General features: G+C 50.3%; 1 protein-coding gene across 1 annotated transcript in view; it reads left to right on the plus strand.

The window, feature by feature from the left end:
• Positions 1-13,466, plus strand: part of LOC113271209 (myosin-13) — a 48,619-nt gene that overhangs the window by 23,862 nt on the left and 11,291 nt on the right. Inside the window, 9 exon segments of the mRNA XM_026521000.4 lie at positions 1,031-1,167; positions 2,848-3,103; positions 4,911-5,153; positions 6,390-6,566; positions 8,083-8,228; positions 8,345-8,435; positions 9,411-9,800; positions 11,651-11,777; positions 11,856-11,974. Coding sequence (XP_026376785.3) covers positions 1,031-1,167; positions 2,848-3,103; positions 4,911-5,153; positions 6,390-6,566; positions 8,083-8,228; positions 8,345-8,435; positions 9,411-9,800; positions 11,651-11,777; positions 11,856-11,974 — 1,686 coding nt within the window.

Below are 13,466 nucleotides of genomic sequence, written 5' to 3' on the forward strand. Positions count from 1 at the left end.
CAAAGCTGGGACATCCCTCCACCCATGTCACCCACAGCCCTGGGCTGATTGTCGGCTGGTGGGGGAAGAAAGGGCCCCTTTCCCCGTCTGGCCAACCTGATGACCCCGTTGTGCAGGAGCCCACGCAGAAGGAGCTGGGGTCTAGGGATCGGGAATTCTGTCTCCATGTTGGTTTCCAGGTGTCTAAAGGCTTCATTGGAAGCCAGGCTCCCCTCCCTCCCAGCCTGGAAGAACACAATAGAAAGCTCTACGGTCCTAAGAGAGCAGAGCAAAGGCACTCTTACGTGGGACGATAGAGCCAAGGAGAGAGGAGAATGCAGCAAGGATTCCAGGAACAGTGAAAACTTGGAGGGAATGATTATTACAGAGATTTACTGAGCACGTGGGGATCCAGCCCTGTGACCCCCTCTTTATGCACCCTGCATTCAGTCCCCCCAATAACCCGAAGGTGGTAAGGCTAGTCCTGATCTCATGCGGTTACAGGGAGGGCAGGGAAATAAAGGCTCCCGGAGGGCAAGAAACTTGCTCGAGGTCACATGGACAGTAAGGGACAAAGGCCAGCTTCAAATCCTGCAGAGCTCTCCCTCCTGGAAAGAGCCAGACTGGGGCCTGTGGCCCCCAAGGGTGCCCTGCTTCCTTGGAATGTCCGTCCAGTGTGGGCCGTGGGTGAGGGGGCCTGGGGGTGGGACCAGTCTTCTCAGAGGGCAGACAGAGAGGAGGACAGAGAAGGCAGAACCGTCTGTGAATTTCTCCTAATCTGGGCACAGTTGAGCTCAGAGGGTACTTTCTGGACTCATCCTTGCCTCCTGTGTGTGAGGTCTGTCCGAATCGGTCTGTGTGGGTTGGAGGGACCTGGAGCGTCCTATGGAACAGGGCTCAGGAGAGGTCACCGCGGGGCCCAGCGGACTGCCAGTCCCAAGCCACGGCTATGAAGGCTGAGGCCTGGGCTGGGCAGAGACAGGCTCCCGGGAGGGCCCCGGGTTGCACAGCGGCTGAGAACACAGCAGGGCTCGTCTCTCCCCTGACTCAGGTGTTTTTCAAAGCCGGGCTTCTCGGCCTCCTGGAGGAGATGAGGGACGAGAAGCTGGCGACCCTGATGACACGTACGCAGGCCATATGCCGGGGATACCTGATGCGGGTGGAGTTCAAGAAGATGATGGAGAGGAGGTGATGCGGAAGGACCCTTGCCCTGCCTTATCCCGCCCTCCCTACTTCACAGCTGCTGGTCGCTTCCTGGTTTTAGTCTCGGGACATCGATGTCCTTGCTCATTCATTTAACCAACACCTGCCAAGCGGCCCTTCCGTGCTGGGGACCCTGCATCGCGCTGGGGATACAGAAAGGAACCCTGCCCTCCAGGAGCTCAGGGGTGGGTTGGAAGCAGACCCCCGCGTGGCTGACTGTAACACGCATGACAAGTGCAAGGTCAGAGTCACATTCAGGGCCATGGGGGATGCTGAGAACAAGCCCTCTACCTGGCCAGGAATTGGGGCAGGCTGAAGGGGTCAGCAAGAAGAAAAAGCCTTCTGAAGGAAGCTTTGCTTGGCCTGAGAAAGGATGGCCTGGAGGCCACCGTGGTGGGAGCAAAGAGGGAGAAGCACCCAACACAGGTTTCCCTGCACCATGTTAATGAGGCCAGACCCGGGCATCGGCTGGGAAGCCATGGCAGGTACATACAGGGACCAGCAAGAGGATCGAGTTTGCAGAAGAAGACAAGGACCTGAACTAAGACAGAGTCCGGTGGGGGGGAGCAGGGGATGGGTCCCAGGGACATTGAAGAGTCTTACTCCTTTGATAATTCACCAGCGGCACTGGTGGCTGGTTATGTGCGGGAATTTCAGGGACAGGGGAACTTGGGGGGAGGTCCATTCTCCCCAATTCCCTGATACCCTCTATAGCTCCAACCCTGGGGTTGCCACGTGGGCCACACCGTGCATTCGTCAAGAACACCTCGCGGGCTTCTAACTGGGTGAAGTGAATGGAAGCCAGCACAGAAATGGGGGAGAGGAGAGCCCTTGGCAGGGGCCGGTTTATGGGAAAGGGAAGCAAGTTTTCAGGCGCACGAGAGCTCTGGAGGATACAGAGTAGGAGGTAAGACAGGGGTCACTGGGACATAGGCAACAGTCGAAATCAGGAAAGTAGGCAAATTCTAGGAGAGCACGTGTTGGGGAGACGGTCTTGGGTCTCCCACAGATAAGCAGGAAGAGGGGAGCCCACACGGCAGAGTACAAGGAGGCAGGAATCATGGCATCAAAGGCCATGAGGTCTTTCAAAAAGGTGAGAGTCAGCCGTTCAACTGTGGGAGACAGGGGTGCCTGGGTGGCTCAGTTGGGCATCTGCCTTGGGCTCAGGTCATGATCCCAGGGTCCTGGGATGGAGTCCCACATTGGCTCCCTGCTCAGCGGGGAGCCTGCTTCTCCCTCTCCCTCTGCTGCTCCCCCTGCTGGTGCTCTCTCTCTCTCTCTGTGTCAAATAAATAGATAAAATCTTTTTTAAAAAAAATGTGGGAGACAGACTCGGTAGAGTAGAGATGAAGATGCTGGTGGCATTGGTCATCAGGACCTTAGGCACTGTATCTCCAGCAGGTGGTAGGGGCAGAAGTCTGGGGCGGGAGAGGGGAAGGCCCACAAATGGCCCCGTGGCCTCCCTCACCTCCCAACCTCTGTGCATGCCGTTGCCTCTGTCCTTCTCTGCAGAGCACACCCCAGGGCCCACAGGAGCCGCACAGCTCGGCTGCCCCTGCTTCCCACCTAGCGGGGAAGAGGGAAGCGCCTGGGTCTCCCGGGGCGGGTGCGGGCGGACACGACTCCTTGCTGTGGTTCATTAACGCAGTCGGACGGGGCGTACAGGGACTCCATCTTCTGCATCCAGTACAACATCCGCGCCTTCATGAACGTCAAGCACTGGCCCTGGATGAACCTTTTCTTCAAGATCAAGCCGCTCCTCAAGAGCGCGGAGGCTGAGCGAGAGATGGCCACCATGAAGGAAGACTTCGAGAGGACCAAGGAAGAGCTGGCCAGATCCGAGGCTCGCCGGAAGGAGCTGGAGGAGAAGATGGTGTCCCTGCTGCAGGAAAAGAATGACCTCCAACTGCAGGTCCAGTCTGTAAGTACCTTCCCGGTGAGGATAGAAAGGAGGGGCCTCAAGGGAGGCCCCAGCAGGTGCGTCTATTCAAGGGACAGTGGTGCCACCTAGTGGGCGAACGCAGTATTGCAGCGCCACCACGCCGGTCGGAGGAGGGAGGGGGCGGGGCTTAGCGGCCGCAGAGGTGCTGCGAAGCGTGTCTGGAAAGGGAATTTCTCTCACCCTCGTTTCTGTCTGGCCTCCACAGCGGAGTTAGACCTATTTTGCTGTGGGTATGAGGGGACTGTGTCTGTCCTCATAATTAAAACCTATCAGGAATGCACCAGATCTTTAAAAAAAAAAAAAAGTCATGTAAACAAATATTAAAGTAAGCACTAAAGCAATTCAAAGGAGGAATAATTTTATATATATATGAGTTTTGGTAACATGATTATACTAAAAAATGCTTTGAAGTTATGCATTTGTTAATCAAGGAAATAGGGGAAACCACTTACAGCCTGTAACGCTCTGGCAGCATAATTGTATCAGTTCACAATTTAAGGCGTTTATCATTTACCCTTTTTAATAAGCTCCCAAATGCCTTGCGTACAAAGCATTTTCTCCTCCCCTTTTTACTTTGCCAATCAGTACAGTGTGGTCGTTGGGAGCACTTTCCCAAGCCAAGTGGGCAAGAGGATAAGTTTTGGAATTAGATAGCTGAGTTTATAACCCAGACCCTCCACTTGATAGCTGTGTGGCCTCAGGCAAGTTACTTAGCCTCTCTGTGCCTTGTTTTTCTCATCTGTAAAATGGACACAGTAACAGCACACACATCATGGGGTTGTCGGGAGGATCGGATGAGTCCGTGTATGTGAAATGCCAAGCACATAGTATGTGGTCAATTAACACTGATGCTTATTCTTAGGCATAACCTTGAAATGTGGGTCTAGTTTTTACAACACTCTTGTACAAGAAGATACAGTCCGATCAGGTTTAAGAATAGAATTAGCTAATCTCGGCCTGTCCGAGAAACCCATCACAGAGCCTTCTGGGACGTATATCAACTTAACCACTGAATTCCTATTTTGAATTTTCTGTTCTGTGGCTCGAGGAGGCAGGCTCACGGGGGAGAGACCGCCCTCTCCCATTGGAAGTAAAAGGTAGTATTGGAAATACCAGTTAGCTTGTGGTGACTTCGAGTAGAGGAATCATTTTTCAATGGGTGGTAGAAGGAAGAGTGGGCACATTTGGGCAAATCGGCAGAAGCTTCGTGAACCGTATGGACTCCTTTGTTTGAAACTATTTCAGCTGAATTTCTATTAAGTGGATGCCCTTGGCGGCTAAAGAAAGGTATATGGATAATAGACAAGTGGTGTGTGTGCGTGTGTGTGTGCGCTGAGTGTGTGTGCACATGGGCGTGCACGTGCGTGTGTGCAGGTGTGCTTCTGTGCACGTGAGTGCGCGCGTGTGTGCGCGTGTGCACGTCTGTGCGCATCTGTGTGTGTGCGTGTTTGTGTGCACGTGTGTCTGTATGCCTGTGAATATGCGTGTGTGCACATGCACAGGCACGTCTATACATGTGTGTATGCACATGCGTGTGTGCGTGCACGAGTATGTATGTGCACGTGCGTGTGTGCATATGCGTGGGTGCTGATTGCACGAGTGCGCGTGTCTGTGCATGCACGTGCGAGTGTGTGCGCGCGCGTGTGTGTGCACACGAGTGTGTGTGCGTGCGCGTGTGACCCATTCCTTGGCTCAGGTCCAGATAGTGGGCTTCTGGAGGGCAGAGCACTTCCCGTGTACAGTTGGCTGAGAGTCTGACCAAAACACAACCATCTGGTTCTTTCAGGAAACAGAAAACCTGATCGACGCGGAGGAGCGCTGTGAGGGGCTCATCAAAAGCAAGATCCAACTGGAAGCCAAAGTCAAGGAGCTGAACGAGAGACTGGAAGAGGAAGAAGAGGTCAACTCTGAACTGGTGGCAAAGAAGAGGACCCTGGAAGATAAATGCTTGTCTCTCAAAAGGGACATCGACGACCTGGAGCTGACCCTGACGAAAGTGGAAAAGGAGAAGCATGCCACCGAGAACAAGGTGGGCAAACCGGGAGTCTCCTCGGCTTCCGGAACCATCCTTACTCCCTCGCAGGGAGGAGCAGACGTTGCCCGAAGTCAGAGGCAGGAGCGAGCGGACGGGCAGTGAGGTCCCACCGAGTTCCGTCCTTCTCTGCCTTGCTCTGTACCCTGCAGGCTCTTCTCAACCCTCCTCCTGCCTGGCTGGTTGGACCCCAAACTTCCAGCCCCCAACCCATCCCGCACAAAGCAAGAGATCTTCGACAAAGGTGGCGTCCTAGTAATCCCTGTTTGCTCATGGCTCAGGAAGAGCAAATCCAGGGGCCAGGAGGGTGACGAGGGAGGCAGGTGGCGAATGGGGCAGGAAGCTGGGTAACCCCACGCACTGGCCGGGATGGGGGCTAACAGGGACCCTCGTGTGTTACTGGCAGAGTATACACTGCTACAGCCTTCGGGAAAGCATTGGAAATACTTGGTCAAATTAAGGATCCTCACATTTTACAGAAATGCGTGAAAAACACAGCACTTGATTCCCATAATAATGGTAGCCAATGAGACAGACCAAGGGATGGGGTTGACCTGGTGTGAGATGACCCGGATTTTCCACGAGCAGCCAGGAGTCCAGATTTTATGTGAAATCGCACTTTTTTTTTCCAATACTGATAACGTATTCAGAAGCTATAAACTTAAGAAAACATGTCTGCGGCCAGATTCACCCCACAGGGCAGGAGTTTAACAGCCTCTGATCTGGAAGAGTGTTGCAGATAGAGCAAAGTTTAATTTAATACCTCAAGGCTTCACGTGTGGTGCCCCCGCCCCCCGCTTCCCGACGGCACAGGACTCCCCTTCTGGATGTTCTTGAATAGCACGTTGTATCTTTCCTTACTCTTCCTGCCTTATTCGGAACCCCAGTCCCCCAGCCTGGAATACACGTTCCCGTGGATCTATAATGATAGAGGGAGATCGACGGGCTGCCCTTCGGAAGCACCCCGTTCGCATCTATCAGTGTCCCCCTTGGAAGATACAACACTCCCTTCGAGGGAACGACCCTAACGGGAGGATGCGAGGCTGTGTGGCAGGTCAGCGGGGAAGTGAAGAGCTGGGAGGCTGCCGGTTTCAGGGTATGTTGCAGCCAACACAGAGGTAGAGACGCACTGGCCAAAAAAGAAAGAAAAGGGAAAAGGACGGGGCGGGGGGGGTGATCAATAGCTTCTGATTGAATTGTTGGAGCATTCGATTGGTGTTGATATTCTCCCAGGTAAAGAATCTTTCCGAAGAAATGACAGCACTCGAGGAAAACATTTCCAAACTGACCAGAGAGAAGAAGTGTCTGCAGGAAGCCCATCAGCGGACACTGGATGATCTGCAGGTAGAAGAAGATAAAGTCAACGGTCTCATGAAAATAAATGTCAAGCTGGAACAGCAAACAGATGACGTAAGGATATGTCACGACTGTGTTCTAGAGGCTGTTACCTGCAGAGACTGGGGTCCGGGGTGGGGGTCTAAGGTCTGATTCCCAAGCAGGTGAACTGAGTCCGGCCCTCAGTCCCCTCCACACGAGTCTGGGATGCTCCAGCCACTTAAATTCTGCAGCCTGTGTCTACCTTGTGAAACGGGGATACAACCAACCCTAACTGGGAGAGTTTCCACGGAAAGCTCAGCACGGGGGCGCCTGGGGGGCTCAGTCGGTGAAGCGTCTGCTTTTGGCTCAGGTCATGATCTCGGGGTCCTAGGATCGAGTCCCGCATCGGGCTCCCTGCTCAGCGGGGAGCCTGCTTCTCCCTCTCCCTCTGTCCTTCCCCCTCCCCGCCTCCTGCTCATTCTCTCTCTCTCTCGCAAATAAATATATTAAATATTAAAAAAAAGAAAGAAAAGACAAGCTCAGCACGTAGAGTGTTCAGTAAAACATTAGCTGCTACTATCCCCATCATCATATCGTCATCATCGTTATCAACATTCATTTGGAGATCCTTGGGCTCCAAAAACTCCAATCCTGTTCTAACATTGTTAAAATTGAGTTATTTTTCTTTGGAGATTTTATTTTATTTATTTGACAGAGAGAGAGACAGCCAGTGAGAGAGGGAACACAAGCAGGGGGAGTGGGAGAGGAAGAAGCAGGCTTCCCGCTGAGCAGGGAGCCTGATGCGGGGATCGATCCCAAGACCCTGGGATCGTGACCTGAGCTGAAGGCAGACACTTCACCGACTGAGCCACCCAGGCGCCCCTAAAGTTGAGTTATTTTAACATTGTTAAAAATGAGTCCTGTTTGTGGCCGTGACAATTATCATTTTTCCCCCATCGTGTTACTTTTTTTCTTTTTCTTTTTTTTTTTTTGTTTCTGAGGTAGACTGCTGTGATTCATCAGTTGCGTATATGTTCTTGGTACAAGAGCCAGGCCTGACGTTTTCAGGCTTACTCACAACTGTGGCTAGAACTTGTCCAGACTGCATGTTTTCCTGAGGCCAGAGCAGGCGAGCTCCACCCCTACCTCCCTGTTCCCCACACCCACATGCATGCACGCACACACACACACACACACACACACAGAATTGCCCTAATCTCCCCACAGATGCATGGTGTCAGCTGGGAGCACTGACAGTGTGCAATCTAGACCTTCCTGAGCTTGGCCGTAGCAGAGCCCGGCCACGGACACCCCGCTTGCTCCTGTCTGCGCACGAGCATGCCCCTGTGGGCGCCATGATCCTACAGGGAAGGGACAGGCCAAGTAGGAATCAGCGCAAAGAGACACCAGAAGGCTTCTGAGAGATACAGCCCCCTGAGGTAGCCTTTGCTGCAGGAAGAGAGAGTGGGGACGCAGGGAGACTCTTGCTCCCTCCCGGGGCCACAGGCCAGCAGTCATGCCCCACGGGAGCTCAAGGAAGCCACCAGCACGGGTGCAGCCACACTGGCTCAAGGGGCCAGCTCCAACCTTTCTGTCCGTGTCTCCCCAGCTTGAGGGCTCCTTGGAGCAGGAGAAGAAACTGCGGGCAGACCTGGAGAGAGTAAAGAGGAAGCTGGAAGGGGACCTGAAAATGTCCCAGGAATCCATTATGGACCTGGAAAATGACAAGCTACAAGTGGAGGAGAAATTAAAGAAGTAGATATCTCATGTGTGACCTCTGTATTTGAGCCCAAATGCCAATGTAGCCCTCTACAAGGCTTGTATTTCCTGTTACTTTTTTAAAAAGTATGTATCTATGTATCTATTTGCAGGAAGGAGTTTGAAATCAGTCAGTTACAAACCAAAATTGACGATGAGCAAATGCACAGTTTACAATTACAAAAGAAGATCAAAGAACTGCAGGTAGAAGTTTCAAAACCTTCCTGACCCCGAAAACCGTCTGCAAGGGTCCCTCCTGCCCTTTTGCCTTTGTTTCTTTAGCTGCTCATTCTCTTCCTGTCCTCAGGGCTGGAGAAAATGTCCTGTCCTTCTCTTTATTTTTTTCTGAAATTAACACTTTAACTTTGTCAGTAGCACATACATAGATTTCCTTGAGAATATTACAGTGTTATCAATAAGGCTAAATGTGATTGATAAGGGTTCTTTGACCACCACCCCTAACCCTCCCTTCTCAGAAGTCACTCCCACTTTCAGGGGGATTGGGTATCCTACTGGATCTCTTGCTGTGGGTTTATGTATGCATTTAAGACCCAAAGGGGCTCCTGGCTGGCTCCGTCGGTGCAGGGTGCAACAGGGTTGTGAGTTCGAGCCCCATGTTGGGTATAGAGATTACTTAAAAATGAAATTAAAAAAAAAAAGGACCCAAAGAAACGATCTATGAGAGATATATAAATAATACACACATACATATGTATATGCACGTATATATTAAAATATAAAGGAACAAGGACATAAAAATATGCAAGCATATATTCTATATCTTTACATGTATATTTATGCATGTAAATATGTTCATTAAATATATGTATATTTTATAGTCTATCTATTTTATATTTTTTAGCTTAAATATGATATTACAGAGACTATGGTTCTGCAGCTTGCTCCTTTCAGGTAGCAATGTGTCCTCCAGAGACCCGTGGTAGACATGGGTTGAGTCTAACTGCCCCTTGAACTTCTGGAACATGGTTCCATCATGGTGGATTTGACCATTTCCCCACTAATGGACATTTAGATTGTTTCCAAGTTTATTCCTCACTAACTTAATGTTATCGTGTAGTCTTTTCTTTGTGGTGCCTACCCCCAGTCCCTCTCCACCCTGCCCCTCCCAAAGTGGGCTGCTCCCTCCCCCCAGCATTCCTGATGCAGTGACCCTTTCAGGCGCGCACAGAAGAGCTGGAGGAGGAAATCGAGGCAGAGCGGGCCTCCCGGGCCAAAGCAGAGAAGCAGCGCTCTGACCTCTCCCGGGAACTGGAGGAGATCAGTGAGCGCCTGGAAGAAGCCAGTGGGGCCACTTCTGCCCAGATCGAGATGAACAAGAAGCGCGAGGCCGAGTTCCAGAAGCTTCGCCGGGACCTGGAGGAGGCCACCCTCCAGCACGAAGCCACCACAGCCGCTCTTCGCAAGAAGCACGCAGACAGCGTGGCCGAGCTCGGGGAGCAGATCGACAACCTGCAGAGGGTCAAGCAGAAGCTGGAGAAGGAGAGGAGTGAGATGAAGATGGAGATCGATGACATGGCCAGTAACATGGAGACTGTCTCCAAGTCAAAGGTACCTGACCCCCTGCTCTTAGCAAACAAGAGGCAGCCACATCCACCTGCTCAGGGAGCAGATGTAATTCAATGCCCGAAACTCATTGTCTGTTCTAAACTGCAAGGCTCTCCCGCCTTCTGCCTGCTCCCAATCCCCCCAAATCCATTCCTGTCATTGGAGCTTGACCCAATGACCTACTATGACTCAAGATTTCATCATCCTTCCGGAGTTTCAGAAAGCTTTCAGAATCTTCCAATCCATCTGCCATTTTCTAGAACTAAACCTATGGATGGATTGCACCAAAGAGCCTTGCTGGGTATGGTCATCTACCTGCCGCCTCCTTAGCCCACAGTATCAATCCCTGGGAGGCATAACCAATGTGAAGTTATGCGTGAGAACCGGGGTAGGTCCAAGTTTTGTTACACTCGAAGCATGTAAAATTCAGGAGGGGAGGAACTCTTTAAGAAAATGTACACGAAATTATAAATACAAAGTTAGGCACGAAAGTAAATATTCATTTAGAGTGAGAAAAAGAAGTCACGAATTACTGACACCCTGGAGACTCAGACCATTTGCCAGAAATGCCTCCCTAGAAATACATTCTGCTTGCGTGTAGCTTTCTTCACCCGGAACCTTCTAAGCTACCTGCATGATTTAGGGCCCATGCAAGTGTAGGTCCTGAAGCTCAAACTTCACCAGCTTCCTGGTAAACCCACCCCTGTGTATGACTTCAAGGCAAAGGCTTCCTCAGAGCGTGACGATGTGCTCCTAGATTCACGGGGCCTCTTGTTGCCCTTGTGTAGGATCTGGGCACCCACACCCTGGGCTTCCTCTTGATCTCTTCCTCAATTCCTGTCTGCAACTCCTTTTTCTCTCTTGCGGGCTTCCCCATCTTTCTGCCCTTCTTGGCCTTTTCCTCCCTCTAAGGAGTTATGTCTGTATGTATTCTCTGTCTGTGTCTCTGTCTACACCCCCATCCCTGCCCGTTGCAGGCAGGCCAGATTGCAGGGTTGTCTGGGTTAGAAGAGAGGACAGCACATCCCACATGCAGCACTTCCTTGCTACCTTCCTTCCTCCATCAATGCTTCATGCTCTCTGTTCGCAATTTTAGAATCCAGTGGAAGAAGTACTTTATATTGCTTTATATTTTTGAAGTTGTTGTATCCTTTGATTTTTCTCCTTGTGAGTTGCTCTTTTTCAACTACCCTGGATAAAATCATTTTATGTTCATATGTCATTTTCTCAAAGATATCCTAAGCCCCTTGAGAACTTCCTTTGACTCTTAATATCCCTGCCTCTTCTGCCCCCATCTTATACTTCCCAGTCTGAGGAAAACTATATGCTCAACATATTTATTTTATGTTATATGAGGTAGGAGAAGGAAGTCTACAATATACTCAAGGTTTTTAAACAAACTCCACAAAAATATGGGCCAACTGAGGAGTGAATCCCTCAGTGCCACTTCCAGCATCAGGAATCTTTTGTATATAGTGCTTGCAAACAAACAAATTAGAAGGTAGTATTATTCATACGGCAACAGAATTACTTATATTACAAGAGGATTCCGGGGTTCCTTTGAGTAGCATTTTCTCAAAGGTTTTTTCACAAACCAGTTAATACTTACCTACCTAAGATAAGTAGATAGTTGAAAGCTATTGCTCCAACCTATTGGTGACTAAACAGTCATCACAGATAAAACTAAAGCAAATCCGAAGTGATTATAATTTTTTAACTGACATGTATGTGTTCTGCATTTTTATTTTCATTTTACCTGACAAGAAGCTAACCTATCCAACTTCCCAGTTCAGTACTGGACACCAGAAACCCGCTTTTTTCTATTCATGTTGGCTTTTTTTTTTTTTTTTAAGAGTAATGTGGAAAGAATGTGCCGGACAGTGGAAGACCAATTTAATGAGATCAAAGCCAAGGATGACCAGCAGACACAGTTAATCCATGATCTGAACATGCAGACGGCAAGACTGCAGACCCACAATGGTAAGGAGGGGCTGGGTTCCAGAAGCTACAGGCCATGGGTCGGCAACGGTCAGCAACACACATGCATCTCTTTGGTAGGGGAGCTGAGCCACCAACTGGAAGAGAAGGAGTGTCTGATTTCGCAACTAACCAAAGGCAAGCAGGCCCTCACCCAGCAGCTGGAGGAGCTTAAGAGGCAACTGGAAGAAGAAACCAAGGTAAGAATGCCTCTTTCTGAAAAGTCAGAGTCAGACCCTGAGAAGCCCCGAAAGCTGGTTGGAGGCAGGCCTGCAGCATGAAGTCCAATGCTTCTCCTCTCTGCTGTGTGGGAGGGTAGGAACCTGTTCTTTGAGGTCACAGGGCTTTGGCATTGGATCTCCTTCCTCAGAGCCAGGATGCTCCATCCTCTGGGCTCCTCTGTCCCTCACAGGGTGGTCTGATAAACACCCATCACCAGCCAGGGCCTCCTCTTCCCACCACTGCACCAGCTTGACCCTCTCTGTGTATTCTTTCACTCTGCTCAGCCATTCGTCTGTATGCCCTGTATTCGTCTGAGATGCCCTCCTCTTTCTTTCTCCTCACTCACGCGTCACCTGCTACAATACCCGATTTTAAGTTCTCCTCTTCCAGAAAGACTGCATGGCTTTAGGGAGAGACACACTTGGGACATATGCATAAGCACGGACCTCATCATCATATTCTTGACTTCCATATCTAGATATTTCTGCTCATTGTGCCTATCTCCCCTTTGATCTGCAAACTTCCAGGCAAGAATAATTTTTCCCTGGTGGTAAACAGTAGGTACAGTGCACAGTAGAACAATGCACACAGCAGGTGCCCAATAAATGCATTCAGTGCGTGTTCAAGCATTGCAATAGAAATCCAGGAGTCCTCCAAAACCGCGTTCTGTGATTTCGAGGTTGCCGTGCGCCAGCTAAGACTTACAAGGCAACCTTCTGGAATTTTCCTGAGCTCCACTTACTTCTTCTAAAAACAAAACCAAGCAGTTTATTCGTCTCCCTTCTTTCCACTCTATGGTAAGGGTCTTCGGTGGACTGGGGTGGGGGTTGTGGTAAGAACCAGGGCCGGAACAAGCAGTGAGGAGATCCATTACAGGAACCAGGCTGTCGTCCGGTGGGCATACAGTAACAGCTGAGTTCTCTTTTTTGCGCCAAGTTTTGCTATCTGTGTTTTCAAAAAAACAGAAATGCACATGTGACTGCTGGGTCAACAAAACTCTTTCTTTGATGGTGGGCTCAGAAAGTGTTTTGTGGGGCACCTGGCTGGCTCGGTCGGTAGACTGCAAAACTCTTGATCTCAGGGTTGTGAGTTCAAGCCCCATGTTGGATGTAGAGACTAGTTAAAATCTTAAAAAAGAGAGAGAGAGAATTTTGTGACCATCAAGATGAGAGCTAAATTGTCCTGAGCAGGCGGGAGTGAGCAAGGGAGGCCTCTGGGCACGTCCTCCCCTGCCCAGGAAGAAGAACCAGAGCCGTAGAAACAGAACAGCTCACATCAGAGTTCCCCGGGGTGGGGACACAGCCCCTGGTGACACCAAAGAATGATTTTGAGTTTTTTCACGGCGACATCTTTCCATAGTGTTGCATCAAGTAGCAAGAAATTGATCCCCTTTCTTTTTTTTTTTTTTTAAGATTATTTATTTATTCGACAGAGATAGAGACAGCCAGCGAGAGAGTGAACACAGCAGGG

Source organism: Ursus arctos, unplaced genomic scaffold (assembly GCF_023065955.2).
Source record: "Ursus arctos isolate Adak ecotype North America unplaced genomic scaffold, UrsArc2.0 scaffold_14, whole genome shotgun sequence".
Classification (NCBI taxonomy): domain Eukaryota; kingdom Metazoa; phylum Chordata; class Mammalia; order Carnivora; family Ursidae; genus Ursus; species Ursus arctos.